Source organism: Macrotis lagotis, chromosome 7 (genome assembly GCF_037893015.1).
Source record: "Macrotis lagotis isolate mMagLag1 chromosome 7, bilby.v1.9.chrom.fasta, whole genome shotgun sequence".
NCBI classification, from domain to species: domain Eukaryota; kingdom Metazoa; phylum Chordata; class Mammalia; order Peramelemorphia; family Peramelidae; genus Macrotis; species Macrotis lagotis.
Window position 1 is genome coordinate 86,911,749 of NC_133664.1, and position 16,348 is coordinate 86,928,096.

Here is a 16,348-nt window from a genome sequence, read left to right on the forward strand (position 1 = left end):
TGATAATGATATATTTCCACACCCGTGGGAAGATCCTGATCTAGAACTGGATAAATTGATAGATAAACTGACCCACTTTTATCTTAAAGCCACAAAATAACCCTAACCCTAATTTCAGTTCAATAAATTTATTTTTCTATGTGTGTTGTGTGCAGAGTGTTAGCACAGATGAGAAATTTAAACATAATCCTCATGGAGCTTATAGGTTAGTAGAAGAAATGAGATAAACAAAAATCACTACAATGCAAAATAATACTAGAATTACCTTTAGAGAAATACAAATTAAGATATTAGGTCAAGGAAAAAATGATTATTTATCGGACCAAGGTATTAGAAAAGGAGGGTTTCAAGGAAAATGGAAAAAAGAGGATTTGACAAGATAATCAAGTCTCCAACAGGGAAAGCACGATTTTATAATCATAACAAAAATAGAGGGCATATAGTTATCCAGTTTGTTTGAAACAGAGTAATTGGAAGCTACTAACAAGATTATGGAGTGCTACGCAAAGGAATATGAGCTTTAAAACAAAGATACTTCAATTTTTTGTCAAATCTTGATAAACTGAAGTTTTACTGGATATAAACCATGACATTTTCTACACCATTATCAGCAAAGTAAAAGGGGGCCCTGAAGATTTTACATTGGTTCCTTTAAGGGCCAGTTTAAATAAAACCCTCTACATTAAGCTATTCTTCACCTTCACAGTAGGAACTATTCTCCCTCCTGTATTTCCTTTTTTTTCCCCCCAAGGCAATGGGGTTAAGTAGCTTGCCCAAGGCCACACAGCTAGGTAATTATTAAGTGTCTGAGACCAGATTTGAACCCAGGTACTCCTGACTCCAGGGCCGGTGCTTTATCCACTGCGCCACCTAGCTGCCTCCTCCTGTATTTTCGCTAACACTTTTAATCCCTTTTTAAAGGACAACACTGTACCTCATAAAAGTGAATAGACATTAAAACTATTTAAAATAAACAGAAGAAATAAGATTATACTGATCTAGAGTCACTGAATACAGGTTCAAAGAACCTTAAATACTTCAATAAATCTGCAGTGTTTTTCTATTACAGTATAGTATAGTAACTGTCATTCATTCAATGAACTACATAAGTCAGTAGCTGTGTGGAGGGTAGAAAAGAAATTCAAGTATGGTTTGTGCCATTATGTAATTTCCGTTCAATAGGGATAAGAGAACTTGTCCATCTATAAGTGGAATACAAGACACAATATGAAAATGTAGGTCTTGTTTCCAGCTGGAGGAGTCTCTCTTTCCTCCCCCCATCAGTCCAAGCTCCCAGAGGCAGGGGTGCTCTTCTATTCTCTATTTCTAGTCCAGTACTAAATACAATGACTGATCCAAGTGTAGAGGCAATGATAGGTTCTTCCAGGAAAGAGGCTTAGAAAAGGAGAAAATGTAACGGATTATGGCTGGAAGAAAACAGGGTAGACTTGGACATAGTTGGAAGAGGAGTGGGGTGCCTGTGGCATCTTGGACCAAGAGAAGTGCCATCTTCTTGTAAGGCACTGGAAGAAAGGAGGAAGTAGAGGATGAGATTTGGTTTTAAGGTGAGAAGAAGGAAAGGGATTTCATGGCAAATCGCTTAAATTTTCTCAGAAAGAAAAAGGTAAGGTCCTTAGCAGAATTGGTATAGAGAGGGCAGAGTTACAGGAAGTTTAAGAAGACAAGTCTTCAGGTGTACACACATACACACATACACACACAAACACATACCCTCCCCCAAAGGTAAGGATGTCTTAAACACATTTTAATTATTTTACAATCAGAAAGTACGTAAGCATTTGAAAAGAGATGCTAAGCACTTTGTTAAGTGACAAAAATGAGTATAAGAAAGTTTACTTGCAGATTATAGTAAAACAAACTTCTAATTGTTGCATAATGTACAAAGGCACCAATATAGAATATTAAATGAATAATAGTCCTAACATTATTAGTTAAATTTTCAGACTCAACTCTGTTAAGTATTACCTGTATCATTATACTTAGTTTATAGATGCCAAAACTATCTTAAAAACTTAGTCACAGCTTAATTTTTTTTTAATTTTTGCAAGGCAATGAGGTTAAATGACTTGTCCAAGGCCACACAGCTAGGTAATTATTAAGTGTCTGAGGCCTGCATTTGAACTCCTGACTCCACGGCCAGTGCTCTATCCACGGTGCCACCTAGTCGTCCCCACAGCTTAATTTTTTCCAGTGTTAAGAGACAACAGACACAGCTAGATCTGACTTCGACCAGCACTCTATCCATTTTTCCAAGTTACTACTAAGAACCATGTATGCAGTTATTTCTTAACATGATTCCATTTTTACTATTATGGTATTTTATAATTTTATCCCTAAGAATTCCATGCAGACACTGTTCACTGCTCCATTAAGTACCTGGCTCTGGACATGAGGTCTCTTCATACTCTACAAAGAACTTTCTTAGCCACTACTGAGGTCTGGTGCTATTCATTTTATCAGGGATCTCTCAGCTAATCATCTTCCATTCCCATAATTCCCAAGGTCCACTTAAAAAAAATTAAACTAAAAATTATAATCAGTTACTTTATGTTTAATTTTAATATCTGAAAAGTTTACTGTTAAGAGTAAAAAGATTAGTCCTAGTTAAATATATATGTATATACATATCTATATCTTTATGAAAAAGTCAAGTATTATGCCATGAGTCAGTCATGTCACCTCCATGCCATTAATTTTATAAGAAAATAATATTCCACTGGATTAAGGATATATAATTATACATAACAAAAAGATCAATATCTCCATAACCCCCCTTCACTTGAAAAAAATAAACACCTCTAGTTATAACTGCCTCAAGCTAACAACTCCAATAATTGCTTCAGTGTTTACTAAAAATTGCTTTCAGTGGCCACTTTATCACTCGAGCAGTTACTAAAATTTAAAAGCTGAAAGCATATTTACCTAAGGGATGAGTTAAACAGCCCTAAAAAACACATGAATTCTTCTCTAATGGCTTGTAGGAAGACTTAAGAAATAAACCTGAAAAAACACTATTATGGATGATATGTCTGACTGCATCAACAAATTCTAAAATTTGCACTATATATCAATTTGGGGGAGATAATGGAGACCATCCTAAAAATATATGTATAAATGCATGTTTCAACTAATTTTCTTTTAGCCATAGGTAGTTTTCAAACATACTGATTCAGGTAAGTATTGAGGCTGAATTCTCCTTACATATTCCTGGATAAATATAATTATTTTCTAACACATGACCCAATCACATCTGCATCTGTGACCTACTTTCAACTAATCTTTTTGAGCATATTTCAAAATATTTTATAAGTTTCCTAAAGGATACCAATAGAAAATAAGAAACTTAATTGTTGCAAGCAGAGCCAAAATTAAATAAAATCAGGGACTCACATGAGCATTTTTCAAATTCCCCTCTAAAAAAACCCTTTAAAACAATTCCTTATAACAAATTTTGGAAAAGCAGAATCCACAATAGGATGGGGTGAGACAATTTTGCAGTCCAAAAAAACTGAGGTTAGCAGAAGAGGTCTGTCCTGTCCACCCCACCCCCTGTGGGAGAATGAAATGCATCCATCAGAGCCTGTGACAGGCCTGAAGGCGATGCCCTGGACAGTGAGGGGCGCAGGCCGCCAATCAGGAGGGAAGGATGGGGGAGCCTGCTCTAGCACTGTGGTGGGCACTCTACTGGAGTGTTCTGCTTTAAGTCCAGGTCAAGGAGGCAAGCCACAGACCAGAGCTGAGGCCAGAACAATGACCACAGAACTCAAATTTCTAGACTTCCAATACTAGTTCTGAAAATAGTTGCCTAAAAAAGATGGGAACAGAGTCCAACTTTGACACAAAGTTTTAAAAGACCAGAATTCCACTGAAAAAATGAGTGGATTAAAAAAAAAAGAATCTGATCATACAAGGTTATTACTCTGGTGGCAGGGAAGAGCAAAGCACCAACTCAGAAGACAAAATCAAAATAACTACATCCTAAGCCTCAAAGAAAAATGTGAATTGGTCTCAGGTATGTATGCACACTCTGATTTCCTTTCTTAAGAGTTCAACAAGGATTTTAAAAATCAAATTAAAAGAGGTAGAGGAAAAAATGGACACACACACAAATGAGAGGTGAGAGAGGAAATCATAAAAAAATTAACAGTTTTGTAAAGGAGGCACAAAAAAGTACTTAAGAAAATAATTTAGGGGAGGCTAGGAGGAGTAGTAGATAAAGCACTGGCCTTGGAGTCAGGAGTACCTGGGTTCAAATCCAGTCTCAGACACTTAATAATTACCTAGCTGTGTGACCTTGGGCAAGCCACTTAACTCCGTTTGCCTTGAAAAAACCTAAAAAAAAAAATTAAAAAAAAAAAACAGAATAGGTCAAATGGTAAAAGAGGCACAAAAATTCACTGAAAAGAAAGGAAAAGGAGGTACAAAATCACTGAAGAAAATAATTCCTTAAAAACCACTTACTGGTAAAGTGGAAATGAATGTCTCCATGAAACATAAACAATAAAACAAAATCAAAAGAATGAAAAAATATAAGAGAATATGAAACAGCCCCCTAAAAAAATTGATATGGAAAACAGATTAAGAAGACATAATTATTGCACTAGCTGAAAGTTATCTGTGTCTCTGCTTTGCTTATCTTTGCAACTATAATTTCCTTATCTCATTGTTATTGTTATGCTGGCATTATTGATATTTAATGGGAAAGGGTCAAGGGTGTCCCCACTGCAAAAGATGCCTACTTTTGGTTTTGAATAAATGTTTACATTATATATTTTTCAAAGCTCCCTCTAGATTGAGTAGAGGACTTCACATTCAGGTGAGAGATAGTATGCAAATAACTAATAATGAAATACAGACACACAGATTAAATGGAAAGTAATCTCAGAAAAAAGGATCCCATTGAGATTATAGGTATAAATTCAGACCTCTTGTTGAAAGTAGGATGTAAGCTAAGTAATGACGTGTTAATGAGTCAGATCATTCCAGGCTTGGAAGACAGCTACTAAAATGACAACTAGAAGATGAAGTGTTGTGCAGCAAGAATGCCAGTGTAGTTAAATCATGGGCTACCATAGAGTAAAAATGGAATCTTATTCTAATATTCTAAGTATGATTTGAGAAGGACCTATACCAGGGAAATGGCTATATGAGTGAAGAAAAGAGAATACATAATATATTGTAAAGGTAGAAATAGCAACTTGCATTTGAATCTAGGTTAATAAGAAGATAATGATACCCTTGCCAATAATAGTAAAGGCAGGAAGAATAGAGGATTTTAAGAATAACTATTAGATCTGTGCTGGACATACTGAGTTTGTGATACCTATGGAGCATCCAATTCAAATTTTCCAAAAGAAGTAGGTGATACCAGATTAGAGTTTAGGAAAGAGATAAAGATCTGACTAGATAAGATGTAGGAATCATCTGGGCAGGATGATAATTAAACCCAGAAAATTCAGATCACCAAGTAACAATGTAAAACAAGGTTCTTTTCTTACCATTGACTCTTTTGGAAATCTGGTGAAGCCTATAAACATCTCTTCAAAAATTATTCATAAATTCAAAAATTCATAAAACAAAATATAAAGGACTAAAAAAGAAAAACAATTATATTCAAATATAGTTATGAAAAAAAAAACTTTTAGGTTCACAGACTCCAAGTAAAGAATTCCCACTACAGGGAAATAAAAGAAAGGAGTTCAAGACAAAGTCTCCAGGTTAGTGGTAAAGATCTAGTAAAGAACATGAAGAGGTCAAACCCATAAGAGAATGACACAAAATCTAAGAAGAAACAGTATCAAAATTGTCTTTGGCTTTGGAAGAGTTACTACCCTCTCAACACTATCATTCTATCCAGTATTCCAACAACAGGGCATCTCTCCTGTTTATTCTATTCTCTCTATGGTTCTACCCAAGAATTGTGCCTTTCACATCACTTCTCTGCCACTAGCCTTTCACACGTTTTACGTGACTCTCAAACCAGATGACTAAGTTTTTAAGTTGTACGGGTCAAAGATAAAAGGATGTCAGTTACACAGTGAGGTGAGCTCTATATGTATCTACTATTAAAAATGCCCAATGGCATTGATTTAAGTTTGAAAGCAAAATAAAGTATAAACCTACATCTATAATCAAATGAATGCCATTATAAATATTTATTCAATCAAAAGAATGTAGGATTAACAAAAATGGCTACTTCAGCAGTTAATGGCAACCACTTTCTCTATCACAATTACATTCCATTTTTCTTCACAGATGAATGAAATCATCTTGGATTCACCTCTCTTTGAAGCAGGAACTTCCCTTATTTAGACCCTAATCTATAAAAAAAACATTAGGGTCAATTTACTGATATAAATATCAAGTAAAATCACTAAGGCCATAATTCTTTCAAGTTCCCATGAAAACTACTGAAATAATAAAAGCACTAGTATTTATATAACTACCAGCATTTTTGCCTAATTCAGTGAAATGTACTAAGTACATTATATATAATATGACAATAGGATACTATTCTCAAAAAAATTCTTCAGTTTGCTATATATTTACTTGGTGAATAGTTTACATAAATCTTGACTTCAAATTCTTGAAATATTTAGATGTTAATTTGAATGTAAACTTTTTGCAATCAACAGTATCAAAACTTGCAAGATAATTGCTGGATGATAGATGAAGATGAACACATAATAAATAAAATTCAATAATTTTAATAACTCAAAAAAGTGAACTCTTATACGTGTAATCAAACTGTCCCATTAAAAATAAATTTAGTAAAAGGATGTGAATCAAAATAATGAGCTTAAGACAAAACACTAACACTTAAATTTTTAACCAGGTGCTTATTACCTTATAGTCCTTTATCAATTTATGAATATTATCTCCTCATAGATTATAAATATAAGGAGTAGCTACATATATTAACTTTGACTCTTCAAAAATATTAAAATGTTGATAATACAATCCAGTACTCAAAGTCTTCACAGACAAAGAAAGGAGAGAAGTACTAAGTAAGTATCCTGATAACATGTGAGTAACTAGAATAAAGAATGAAAGCTAGAAATCTAGCACTAGTTTGTAGATTATACCAATTAAATAATAATTCAACTCTGATTTGATATGGTTAGTGATTTTATGTCTAATACTGTTAATGAATATGTTTCAATCATTCTTCAAAGGATAGAAATAAACTAATAATTATAAAATGCTTTATAAAATTCAGTACTATTTAAATGTGATCTATTATTACAATAAGCTAGAGATCCTCAAACTTTATATAATAAGGAATTTTTGTCCACATCCACATGGAAAGATTATAGGGTGTTGATGGAGAGGTTCTGTCAAGAAAAGTGAGATTGATACTTCTTTAGTATTTCAAATAACAGATTTTGAGCTAGGCTAGTCTCCCTGTAGGAAATGTTAAAAAAAAAATCATAGGTCTACAACAAAGTCATCAAAAAACTTTTAAAGAATTTAAATACTTATTTCTATCTTAGATTTCTAACATATTTGAGAAAGGTTTCAATTCCATCAGTATCAGATTAACATATTCTTTAAGAAAAGACAGTCCTGGGCAGCTAGGTGGCACAGTGGATAAAGCACCGGCCCTGGAGTCAGGAGTACCTGGGTTCAAATGCAGTCTCAAACACTTAATAATTACCTAGCTGTGTGGCCTTAGGCAAGCCACTTAACCCCATTTGCCTGGCCAAAACCTAAAACAAACAAACAAACAAACAAACAAACAAACAAACAAACAAACAAATAAATAAAGCAGTCCTTCTGAGACCACAGAAAAGTATGACTCTAAATTCCCAATGGAAATAAAAGACCTCGGGGCAGCTAGGCACAGTGGATAGAGCACTGCACTGGAGTCTAATCCAGCCTCAGACACTTAATAATTGCCTGGCTGTGTGACCTTGGGCAAGTCATTTAACCCCACTGCCTTAAATTAAAAAAAAAAAGGCCTTCAAAATTTCACAATGCAGTAATTTCTAAAGTAATGTCCAGCCAGGTCTCTTAAGCATAAAGCCCCTCAAAATGGAAGTGATAAAATTTGAATCAAAGGGATTAATAATCATAAAACCTAGGGAAACTGCTTTAATATTAACATTAATTCATTTGCTTTTCTTCTATTATTAAAGATAATTACTATTATCAAAGATAATTAAATTCAAAGTAAAGAACAAGATGATGAAATAGGGTAACTATTTGATATAGCATATAAACCCCTAGAGTTCTGAAATGATATTATTTATTGTTATGGCAATAACTACCTATATACTTATGATTTTATATAAATTATTAAAATTTTAATGGTATTTATTTTTGATAGTATGATATTTAAGATAACTCATGAGAATTACAGTGTGTACATTTTACTTTCATACAAATATTAAATTGCTGTGGATGCTAAATTGCTTCCTTTGTAGCAGGTTAGATTTATTTACAAAGACCCTTTTAATATTGTACTGCCGCTTTTGAATAATATTCTGTAAATGGATAAATGGAAGCATTCTTTGAAAATGGATGAATGAGTATTCAATAAGGTCTTTAACTTAGACCATAAAGCTGGCAGCAATTGAATAGCAAGGACGTGCCTTATCTTTCTGTTTAATTCATCAGTTTGCCAAACATGCCACAAAAGAGGTGCCTACACATCTGGGGGGGAATGGGAGAGGGGAAGGAGAAGTTATTTAATAGCACAGTTACTTTATCCTTTAGTGAATATGTACTGAATATCTAATAAGGCAATAATAAAAAGTTTTCTTTACTTGCAATTCAAAAAAAAATAATTATGCTCCATTAATTTATTCAAAATTATCACATTTTTTATTTCTAAAAAGTCCCCTTGTAAGCAGAGTTCTAGTAGTGCTCTAAAATGTTAACATGCAGAAACTTTATTATTTTAGACATGCCACCTCAAAAAAATGCCCTGTTATCACCATCTTTTTATTTTTTTAAATTGAGTTAGTCTTGGGGTGGCTAGGTGGCATAGTGGATAAAGCACCAGCCCTGGAGTCAGGAGTACCTGGGTTCAAATCTGGTCTCAGACACTTAATAATTACCTAGCTGTGTGGCCTTGGGCAAGCTACTTAATCCCATTAGCCTTGCAAAAACCTAAAAAAACAAAAAAACAAAAAACAGAGATGTGAGACTAAAATGCTAACAGCCATCATTTATTCCAAATGAAGATCAGTTGAAAGAAGCAATTATCTTTAGTATGGAGAAAAAATTTATAAGAGAAATATAACAGCCTTTGTTTGTGTGGACCCAAAAGGAAAAATAAAGTGGGACAGAAACAAACTGAAGTGTGCAAGTAAAAACTTTCTAACAAATAGAGCTATCAAAAAGCAGACTAAACTACCCTGGAGACAGTGGTTCTTTATCATCAGTGGTTTTCAAGCAAAAATTGAATGAGGCTTACTAAGGATGTTACTAAAGCTGTTCTGCACTAACAGGTAGAACTGGATGAGGGAAACAGACAATGTTCTCTAGGAGAGAGAGAGGAAAAAGATGAAAAGATGGGAGAAAAGCACACATCCCCTCAGAGCTTTAGGCTGGCTATACACTAAATGATAATTATAATACTTAAACAATAGAGACTTTTACAACAAATGTTATGAGGTATTATAATTACAGTGGTAATTCTATTATAAATGATTCTAAAGGACAGAAAAAACCAGCCCAAATGCTCCCCAGGTGAGTGAGGTGACATGACTCTCCAACAATAGCCTAAACAGCAGTAGAGCCCCAACACATAGCATGGAGTCCCCTTTAGATCCAATTCCCTTGGAGTCCCAGATTTAGAGCTGACAGTACCACAAAGGTCACCTAGATAAACCACATCAGTCTGCAGAAGAAGAAACGGAGACTGGGGGAAATTAAGTGACTTGTCCAAGATCACCCAGGTGACTGAGATAGGATTTGAGCCCGGGTTCTTCCAAGTTATCCTACTCTAAACCACTGCCCCTACCTTTTATTGCATAACCTCCAACCCATGAGATCTATTCTGCCAAAACTGTGACAAAATCCTGCATCCAAGGACCAGTATCTTTCCTGTAAGACAGCTAAAGAAAGCAGCTCATTTTCTCTTTTCTTTGTTGTTGGGGGGATGGGGGGGGGGGGTCACACTTGGGAGTGGAGAGGGTAAAAAGTAGAATACTTCCAGTACCAAAACAGACTGCAACTTTTATGCAATTAGTAGTCTTTAAGAAAGTTTCCCAAAAGCACAGAGATGCAAGACTTGTCCAAGGTTAAACAGCTGACCTATCTCAGAAAAATATGTGCTGTTTGAGGTCAGAAGCTCAATCATTTTTGTAATTGCATTCCCCTATGTTTAGCACACATTTAATAATTAATTTGATGATCAACAAATGATTATTAAACGATTTCTCTAAATACATGTCAAACTGAGCTGACTCTCTGGAGAAGTACCCTTATGCAATAGCAAATGAACATTTTTTGAGTCTCTTACTTATATATGGATGCACAAGAGAATTAATTTAATTTTTTATCTTAATTTTGGAGGCAAAAGCAAACAGGATTTCTATCCTATTTACATAAGAAACCTATGTATGAGGTATTTATAATTTAACTTTCATGGATTGCAAGTTTTTAAAGCAGTTAAATGTCTTTCAGTATCATTTTAGTATTTTCCATAAATCTAAAGAGAAAAATGTTCAGTTTTTAAACAAAAATCAATAGGTTATGTCTTTGACAAAGAAATCCAATATTTTTCCAACACTTCCTAAGAAAATATTTCCCAAATACTTCCCAAAGTAAATGTTTATTCCATATGTAAAAAAAAAAAATTACCTTTCCCAGCATTCTGCCAAGAAAGTAGTAATGTCTGGCAAAAGAATCTCCAACAAGCATCTGGGCAGCAGGGTTAGGATAGAGAAGTCCTTCATTAGTGGTCTTAAAAAATCCTTGGTTGGGGTTAAACCCTGACTTCAACAGTTCATTCAGGAACTCTCTAAAGATGCCACCACCGTCAATGCCCGCTTCATCCAGACCATGCGCGTTAAGTAAGTGCACACGAATCCGCTTTTTCAAATCAGGCTCTAAAAACAGGAAGGAAAAGACAGATGAAAATAATCCGAAAAGATTCCTGCATCAGGACAATTTATATTAAAGAAAAACCATAAAATTATAATGAACTCAAAGAGGATCTTAAAGATTTTTCTCAGAATAGGAAATAGTATTATCATCAAAAAATGTTTTAAAAAAAGGAAAAAGGAAGGAAAAAAATATTTTGAATGAACAATAAAGCCAAATCAGAGAGAAGGAACACCAATACAGAATGAAAAAAACACCAGTAAAGGAAAAAGAAAATAATGCCAATGGGCAGGGTTATTTATGTAATTTTCTTTTATATTTTCTTCATTAAAAAAAATGACCAAAAAAGCATTATGAAAGACAGTAGAAAAAATTTCAAGGCAAATAATTTAAAAAATTTTAAATATATTTTAAGTATAAGCATAAAATATATTTATATTTATAAATAAAAATGTTTTCTAATACTGCTGGACTAAATCATAGCTTCACCAAGTGAATATTGATAGAAAAATTTTCTCAGAACCAATTTGAATACCTGATTATTTTCACCTTTTACCTTTTTTGCTAAAATGGGGGTGAAATGATGTTATAATTATAATTAATGATTTGGAGCCTCCTATATGGCTATTGCTAATCTGCATTTTAAAATTATGCTTATTTTCAAGTTTTATTAACATATTAAAAACAAATAGGATAATGGAGGTTATATATTTTATATTTTATAAATATTTCTCTGGATAGAGAAAAAATTCAGAGAGAAGTAAGGAGATTTCACAGTCCACAATATGTAATTTTGATTAAATAACATTAAGAGCTGTTGCATAAACAAAAGAATCACAATTTGAAGAAAAACTATAGGGGAAAACCATTTTATATTAACCATATCTGATACAATTCAAGTATCCAAACTATATGGAATGATAAAATATAATTCAAATACTTCCCTACTTATCAGAAAAAAGAATTGCAAGCAATCAACAACTGTATGAAAAATACATTAATTTAACATTACTAATAAGAGAATCCATATTAAACTATGAGGTTTAGCTCATAACTCTCAATGTAGCAAAGGTGATTAAAAAGTGTAGGACCTCAACCTATGAGGGCTTTGAAATTTACTTAAAATGCCCAAGCTCAGGTTCTTGAGGGTTTTTTTTTAAGTTTTTGCAAGGCAATGGGGCTAAGTGGCTTGCCCAAGGCCACACAGCTAGGTAATTATTAAGTGTCTGAGGCAAGATTTGAACTCAGGTACTCCTCACTCCAGTGAGGTGTTCTATCCACTGCACCACCTAGCCATCCCAGGTTCTTGAGTTGTAAGAGAGAAATGAAAGTTTCTTTAGACTTTTTGTAAACTTGAATGGAGTAATGGATGTAAACCACTACAGAGCCTTCAAAATGCTATAGAAACATCAGTAGTTATTACTGTAACTTACTTTCCTCCTCTCTAAAATGAAGGGATTGGAAAAGGTTATCAATGGAGGTCCTTTACAGTTAAGAATTTATGATTAAATTAGAGCTTGTTGTGGAACATGGTGTAAGAGGCTCAGCTAACTGTTTTCTGTCACACTGGTTTACGCTATTGGAGCCATTCTTATTCAATATTCGTGTACAACCTCCACCATTTCAAGATCATTTCACTTCTTTAGGGGAGTTTATTCATCCAAGACACTCCCCTAAGTCAGAAAAATCCTACCTACTCTAACTGGCTGCTCTTGAACCATATTTCCTATGCCATACATCCATTTAGCAGAAAATCAGGGCTTCCCTGGCAAAGCATTGTGCTGGTAGCCCACTCTGGGAACAGCAGTCAAATCAACACTATCTAAGAGATCTATTAGAAAGGATGAAATGACAGACTGTCTTGTATTTCTATTCACAAAGCTTGTGAATCAAGACAGAAATTCTTTTCTCTGGTCTCTCTGCTCCAATATATGGCATATCACACCTAGCAGAACAGAAATTCCTAGGGCCTTAATGTTGTATTTCAAACTCCAGTTGCTAGCAGATGCTATAAGCAAATTCCCTATTCATTCATACTTTACAAAATTCTGGACCAAAAGGAAGATCAAAGTGTTTCCTTACAGGTACCCATTGATGTTTTGAGAGACTGAAGAAAAAAATTTATTTCAGAAGTGCACAGTTGTTAAAAGAAAATAAAATCTAACAATGTGATGAGGATTGAAGGACCAAGAATTAAAATAGGAATAATGGTCTGAATACATGGCTAATGATGAAGAACACCCAGAAAGGCAAACAGAAATGCATTTGCCTAGTGTTTAGTGAAATTTTCAACAGTATTTTAACATTAAAAGGCTTGCAGAAAGGCAGCTAGGTGGCACAGTGGATAGAGCACCTGCCCTGGAGTCAGGAAGTCACCTGAGTTCAAATCCAAACTCAGATACTTGATTAATTCCCTAGCTGTGTGACTTTGGGTAAGTCACTTTAACCCCACTGCCTTGCCAAAAGAAAAAAAAAAAGAATTAGAAAAACAAGAAAACTACATCTATACACACCAAAGTAAATACTACAAAAAGTAGTCCTGGTTAAGGAAGAGCAGCAGTTGGGAAAATTGATGCAAAGGGAAGTGAGCAGAATCAAGAGAAAACTGTACATAGTAACAACAATACTATATGATGATCAACTGAGAATGACTTAACTATTCTGATTGATAGTGATTCAAAACAATTTTGAAGGGCTTATATTGAAAAATGCTATCCAACACCAGAAAAAGACATGATGGAGTCAGAATGCGGACTGAAACATAATTGTTATCACTTAATTGTTCTTGTGCCCCTCCCCATCTTTTGTCAACATGGCTAATATAGAAATGGTTTGGATGATTTCACAAGTATAATTGATAAAACATATCTTGCCTTCAAAATAGGCTAAGTGTGAGGGCAGCCAGGTGGTGCAGTGTCCCAGAGTCAGGAGGACCCGAGTTCAAATGTGACCTCAGACACTTATTACTAAGCTGTGTGACCTTGAGTAAGTCACTGAATCCATAGTCTTGAAACAAAATAAAATAGGCTAAGTGTGTGTGTGGGGGGGGGGGGAGAGAAAAAAAAGACAATCTGGAAGTTTAGCATTCTAGAGGGAAATTCAATCCAGAAAGGAGATGACATTCTCAAGAATAAAATTATGAAGATACTGAGGACAAATATGACAATTGTCTGAAGCAACAATTTTAATCAGAGTAATGTGGAAAGAGTTGGATGAGTTGATAAGTGGGAAGACAGTAAAAACAGGAACCAAAATGGAAAAAACCAACTAAATGAAAAAATCCTCCTAAAAAACTTTGAAAAACAATAACTATGATACAAGAATCAATCATTTCTAAAGATTGATAATGAATTATTGTACCTGTCTCTTGGAAGAATAGAAGTAGAAAATGAGATATGTTTTCTGACATAGTAAAGGGGTTGATTAGTTTTAATTTGACCACATTTATTTGCTATAAGATAGAGTTTCTATAATTTGAAAAGATGGAAATAGATAAGAGAGGCAAGTTGGTGTGTAGTGGCTAAGAATAGTAATAAAGCTTAAAAAAACAGAACACAAAGTATCAAAGAAGGACAAATAAGGGAAATTTTATTATCAATATTAAATTTAGTACACTTTTTAAAAACCCCAAATTGTATGTAACAGAAGTTTGCAGTTTCATATTAGCATCCTCTTTTAGATTTCTTAATCCTAGTTCAATTCAAGTCAGATACTCTGTCAATTCAAGTCACTGTGTTAGACTGTTTTGCTTCATGGATTGTTAGAACAAGTGTTGGAAGGTACTGCTTTATGAAAAAGACAAAATGAACCATTAAAAGTTTTTAGTGTAAGCTGCCTTATTAAATATTCAATGTGAATTGTCACCAGGATTTTTCTTTTATATTTAGTTTAAATATTCATTTTACTTTTATTACAGAATTATGGTACAAATTCTAAAGTTGTTTATGTAGTTTACATTCTAGCTCATGTGAAATGAATATCTCTTGGTTGTTCCATTTCTTCCCAGGCAGAATACAATCTATTTTATATCCATAATAGGATAACTGGCTAGCAAATATACTTTATGATATGATTCGTTAACTTGTATGAGTGCTATCAATGTCACTGTCTTTATTATCTTTTTAAAGGCAGTGTGTATTACTCACAACTTTCAAATCCACTAATCTTTATAGTATACTCTACTATTGCAATATCTAAAGTAAAAAAATCTAACTGATTAGAAATCAAGGAAGTGATACAAAATACTGTGCTACAAATATTTCAAAAATGTTATTTCCATAGTAATTCTCTAAAAAAGAAAGAAAAGCAACATCTAGAAGATAAACATCATATTTCTCTCAAGTTTAGGTGCTAGTGAAATCAATCATTAGATAACCTATTACAACTAGCACACTAAAATTCATTGTCAAGCATCTGAAGGGAGAAAGAGGTAAGTAGGGAGGAGTAGAAAGGGCGATAAGTCCAGTTACCTAAGGGTTAATTCAAGTTAGATCAGGTGGCTTTAGTTTTAGCATTTCCCCAGGCTTTTTTTCTTAGGACTTTCAGTTGAAAAAAAATTATTGAAGTAAATTCCTATCTACAAGAATTTGATGAGGTACATATAAATTGTTCCATTTTCTTCTTCCCTAAAACAGGAAGTAATTCTAAGGTTACATTTGGTTTGATTTTGGGTAGATTCCTCCAAAAGATTTGATTCTAAAGTACTGAGCTCTAGAAAGTTACCATTTGTAAAGGACCTAACAGTTTTTGTATAGGATTACCATTCGTAAAGTTTCTGTGTTCTAGAAACTGTTTAGCAAATCTCACATTTGATTTTTTTCAAAGTTCCTATTCCAGAATGCAAGGAATCACTAGAGAATGACAGGAAGTACAACTTAATTGTGTTCTTACTGCTGCCAATTATCAACTCTTAATCTCTTTCTCTACAGCAAAGTGCAAAGGAAAGAATCGAGTATCCATTTAAATTATCTAACTGGACTAAATTTCAATGTCTTTAAGTGTTCACTGGCCTTAAATGGCTCTAAGTTGGCCACACAATTCACAGAGAGGAAAATTAAATTATTCTATGTTCAATTTCCTTTTGGCACTGTGGAAATTAACTGCAAGTAGTTTTCCTTTTTCTGTAAAACTTATAGAATGATCAAGGCAGGTTCTTATCTTAAATCATTTTACTTTTAAATTGCTAAAAGGGTTAGCTAAAAGTTTTTAATGTGTACCTGATTATATTGCCAAGCACAATTAAGGGGGGAAACAAGGTGGCAAGTCCCCAAAA

At 33.8% G+C, this 16,348-nt stretch overlaps 1 protein-coding gene across 4 annotated transcripts in view; it reads right to left on the minus strand.

The window, feature by feature from the left end:
• The window catches only part of UBE3C (ubiquitin protein ligase E3C), a 122,789-nt gene that overhangs the window by 32,509 nt on the left and 73,932 nt on the right, over nucleotides 1-16,348 (minus strand). For all 4 annotated transcript variants that reach the window (XM_074193266.1, XM_074193265.1, XM_074193264.1 and 1 more), the window contains exon 18: nucleotides 10,834-11,081. In XM_074193266.1, the coding sequence (XP_074049367.1) occupies nucleotides 10,834-11,081 (248 nt within the window). The remainder of the gene's footprint in view (nucleotides 1-10,833; nucleotides 11,082-16,348) is intronic.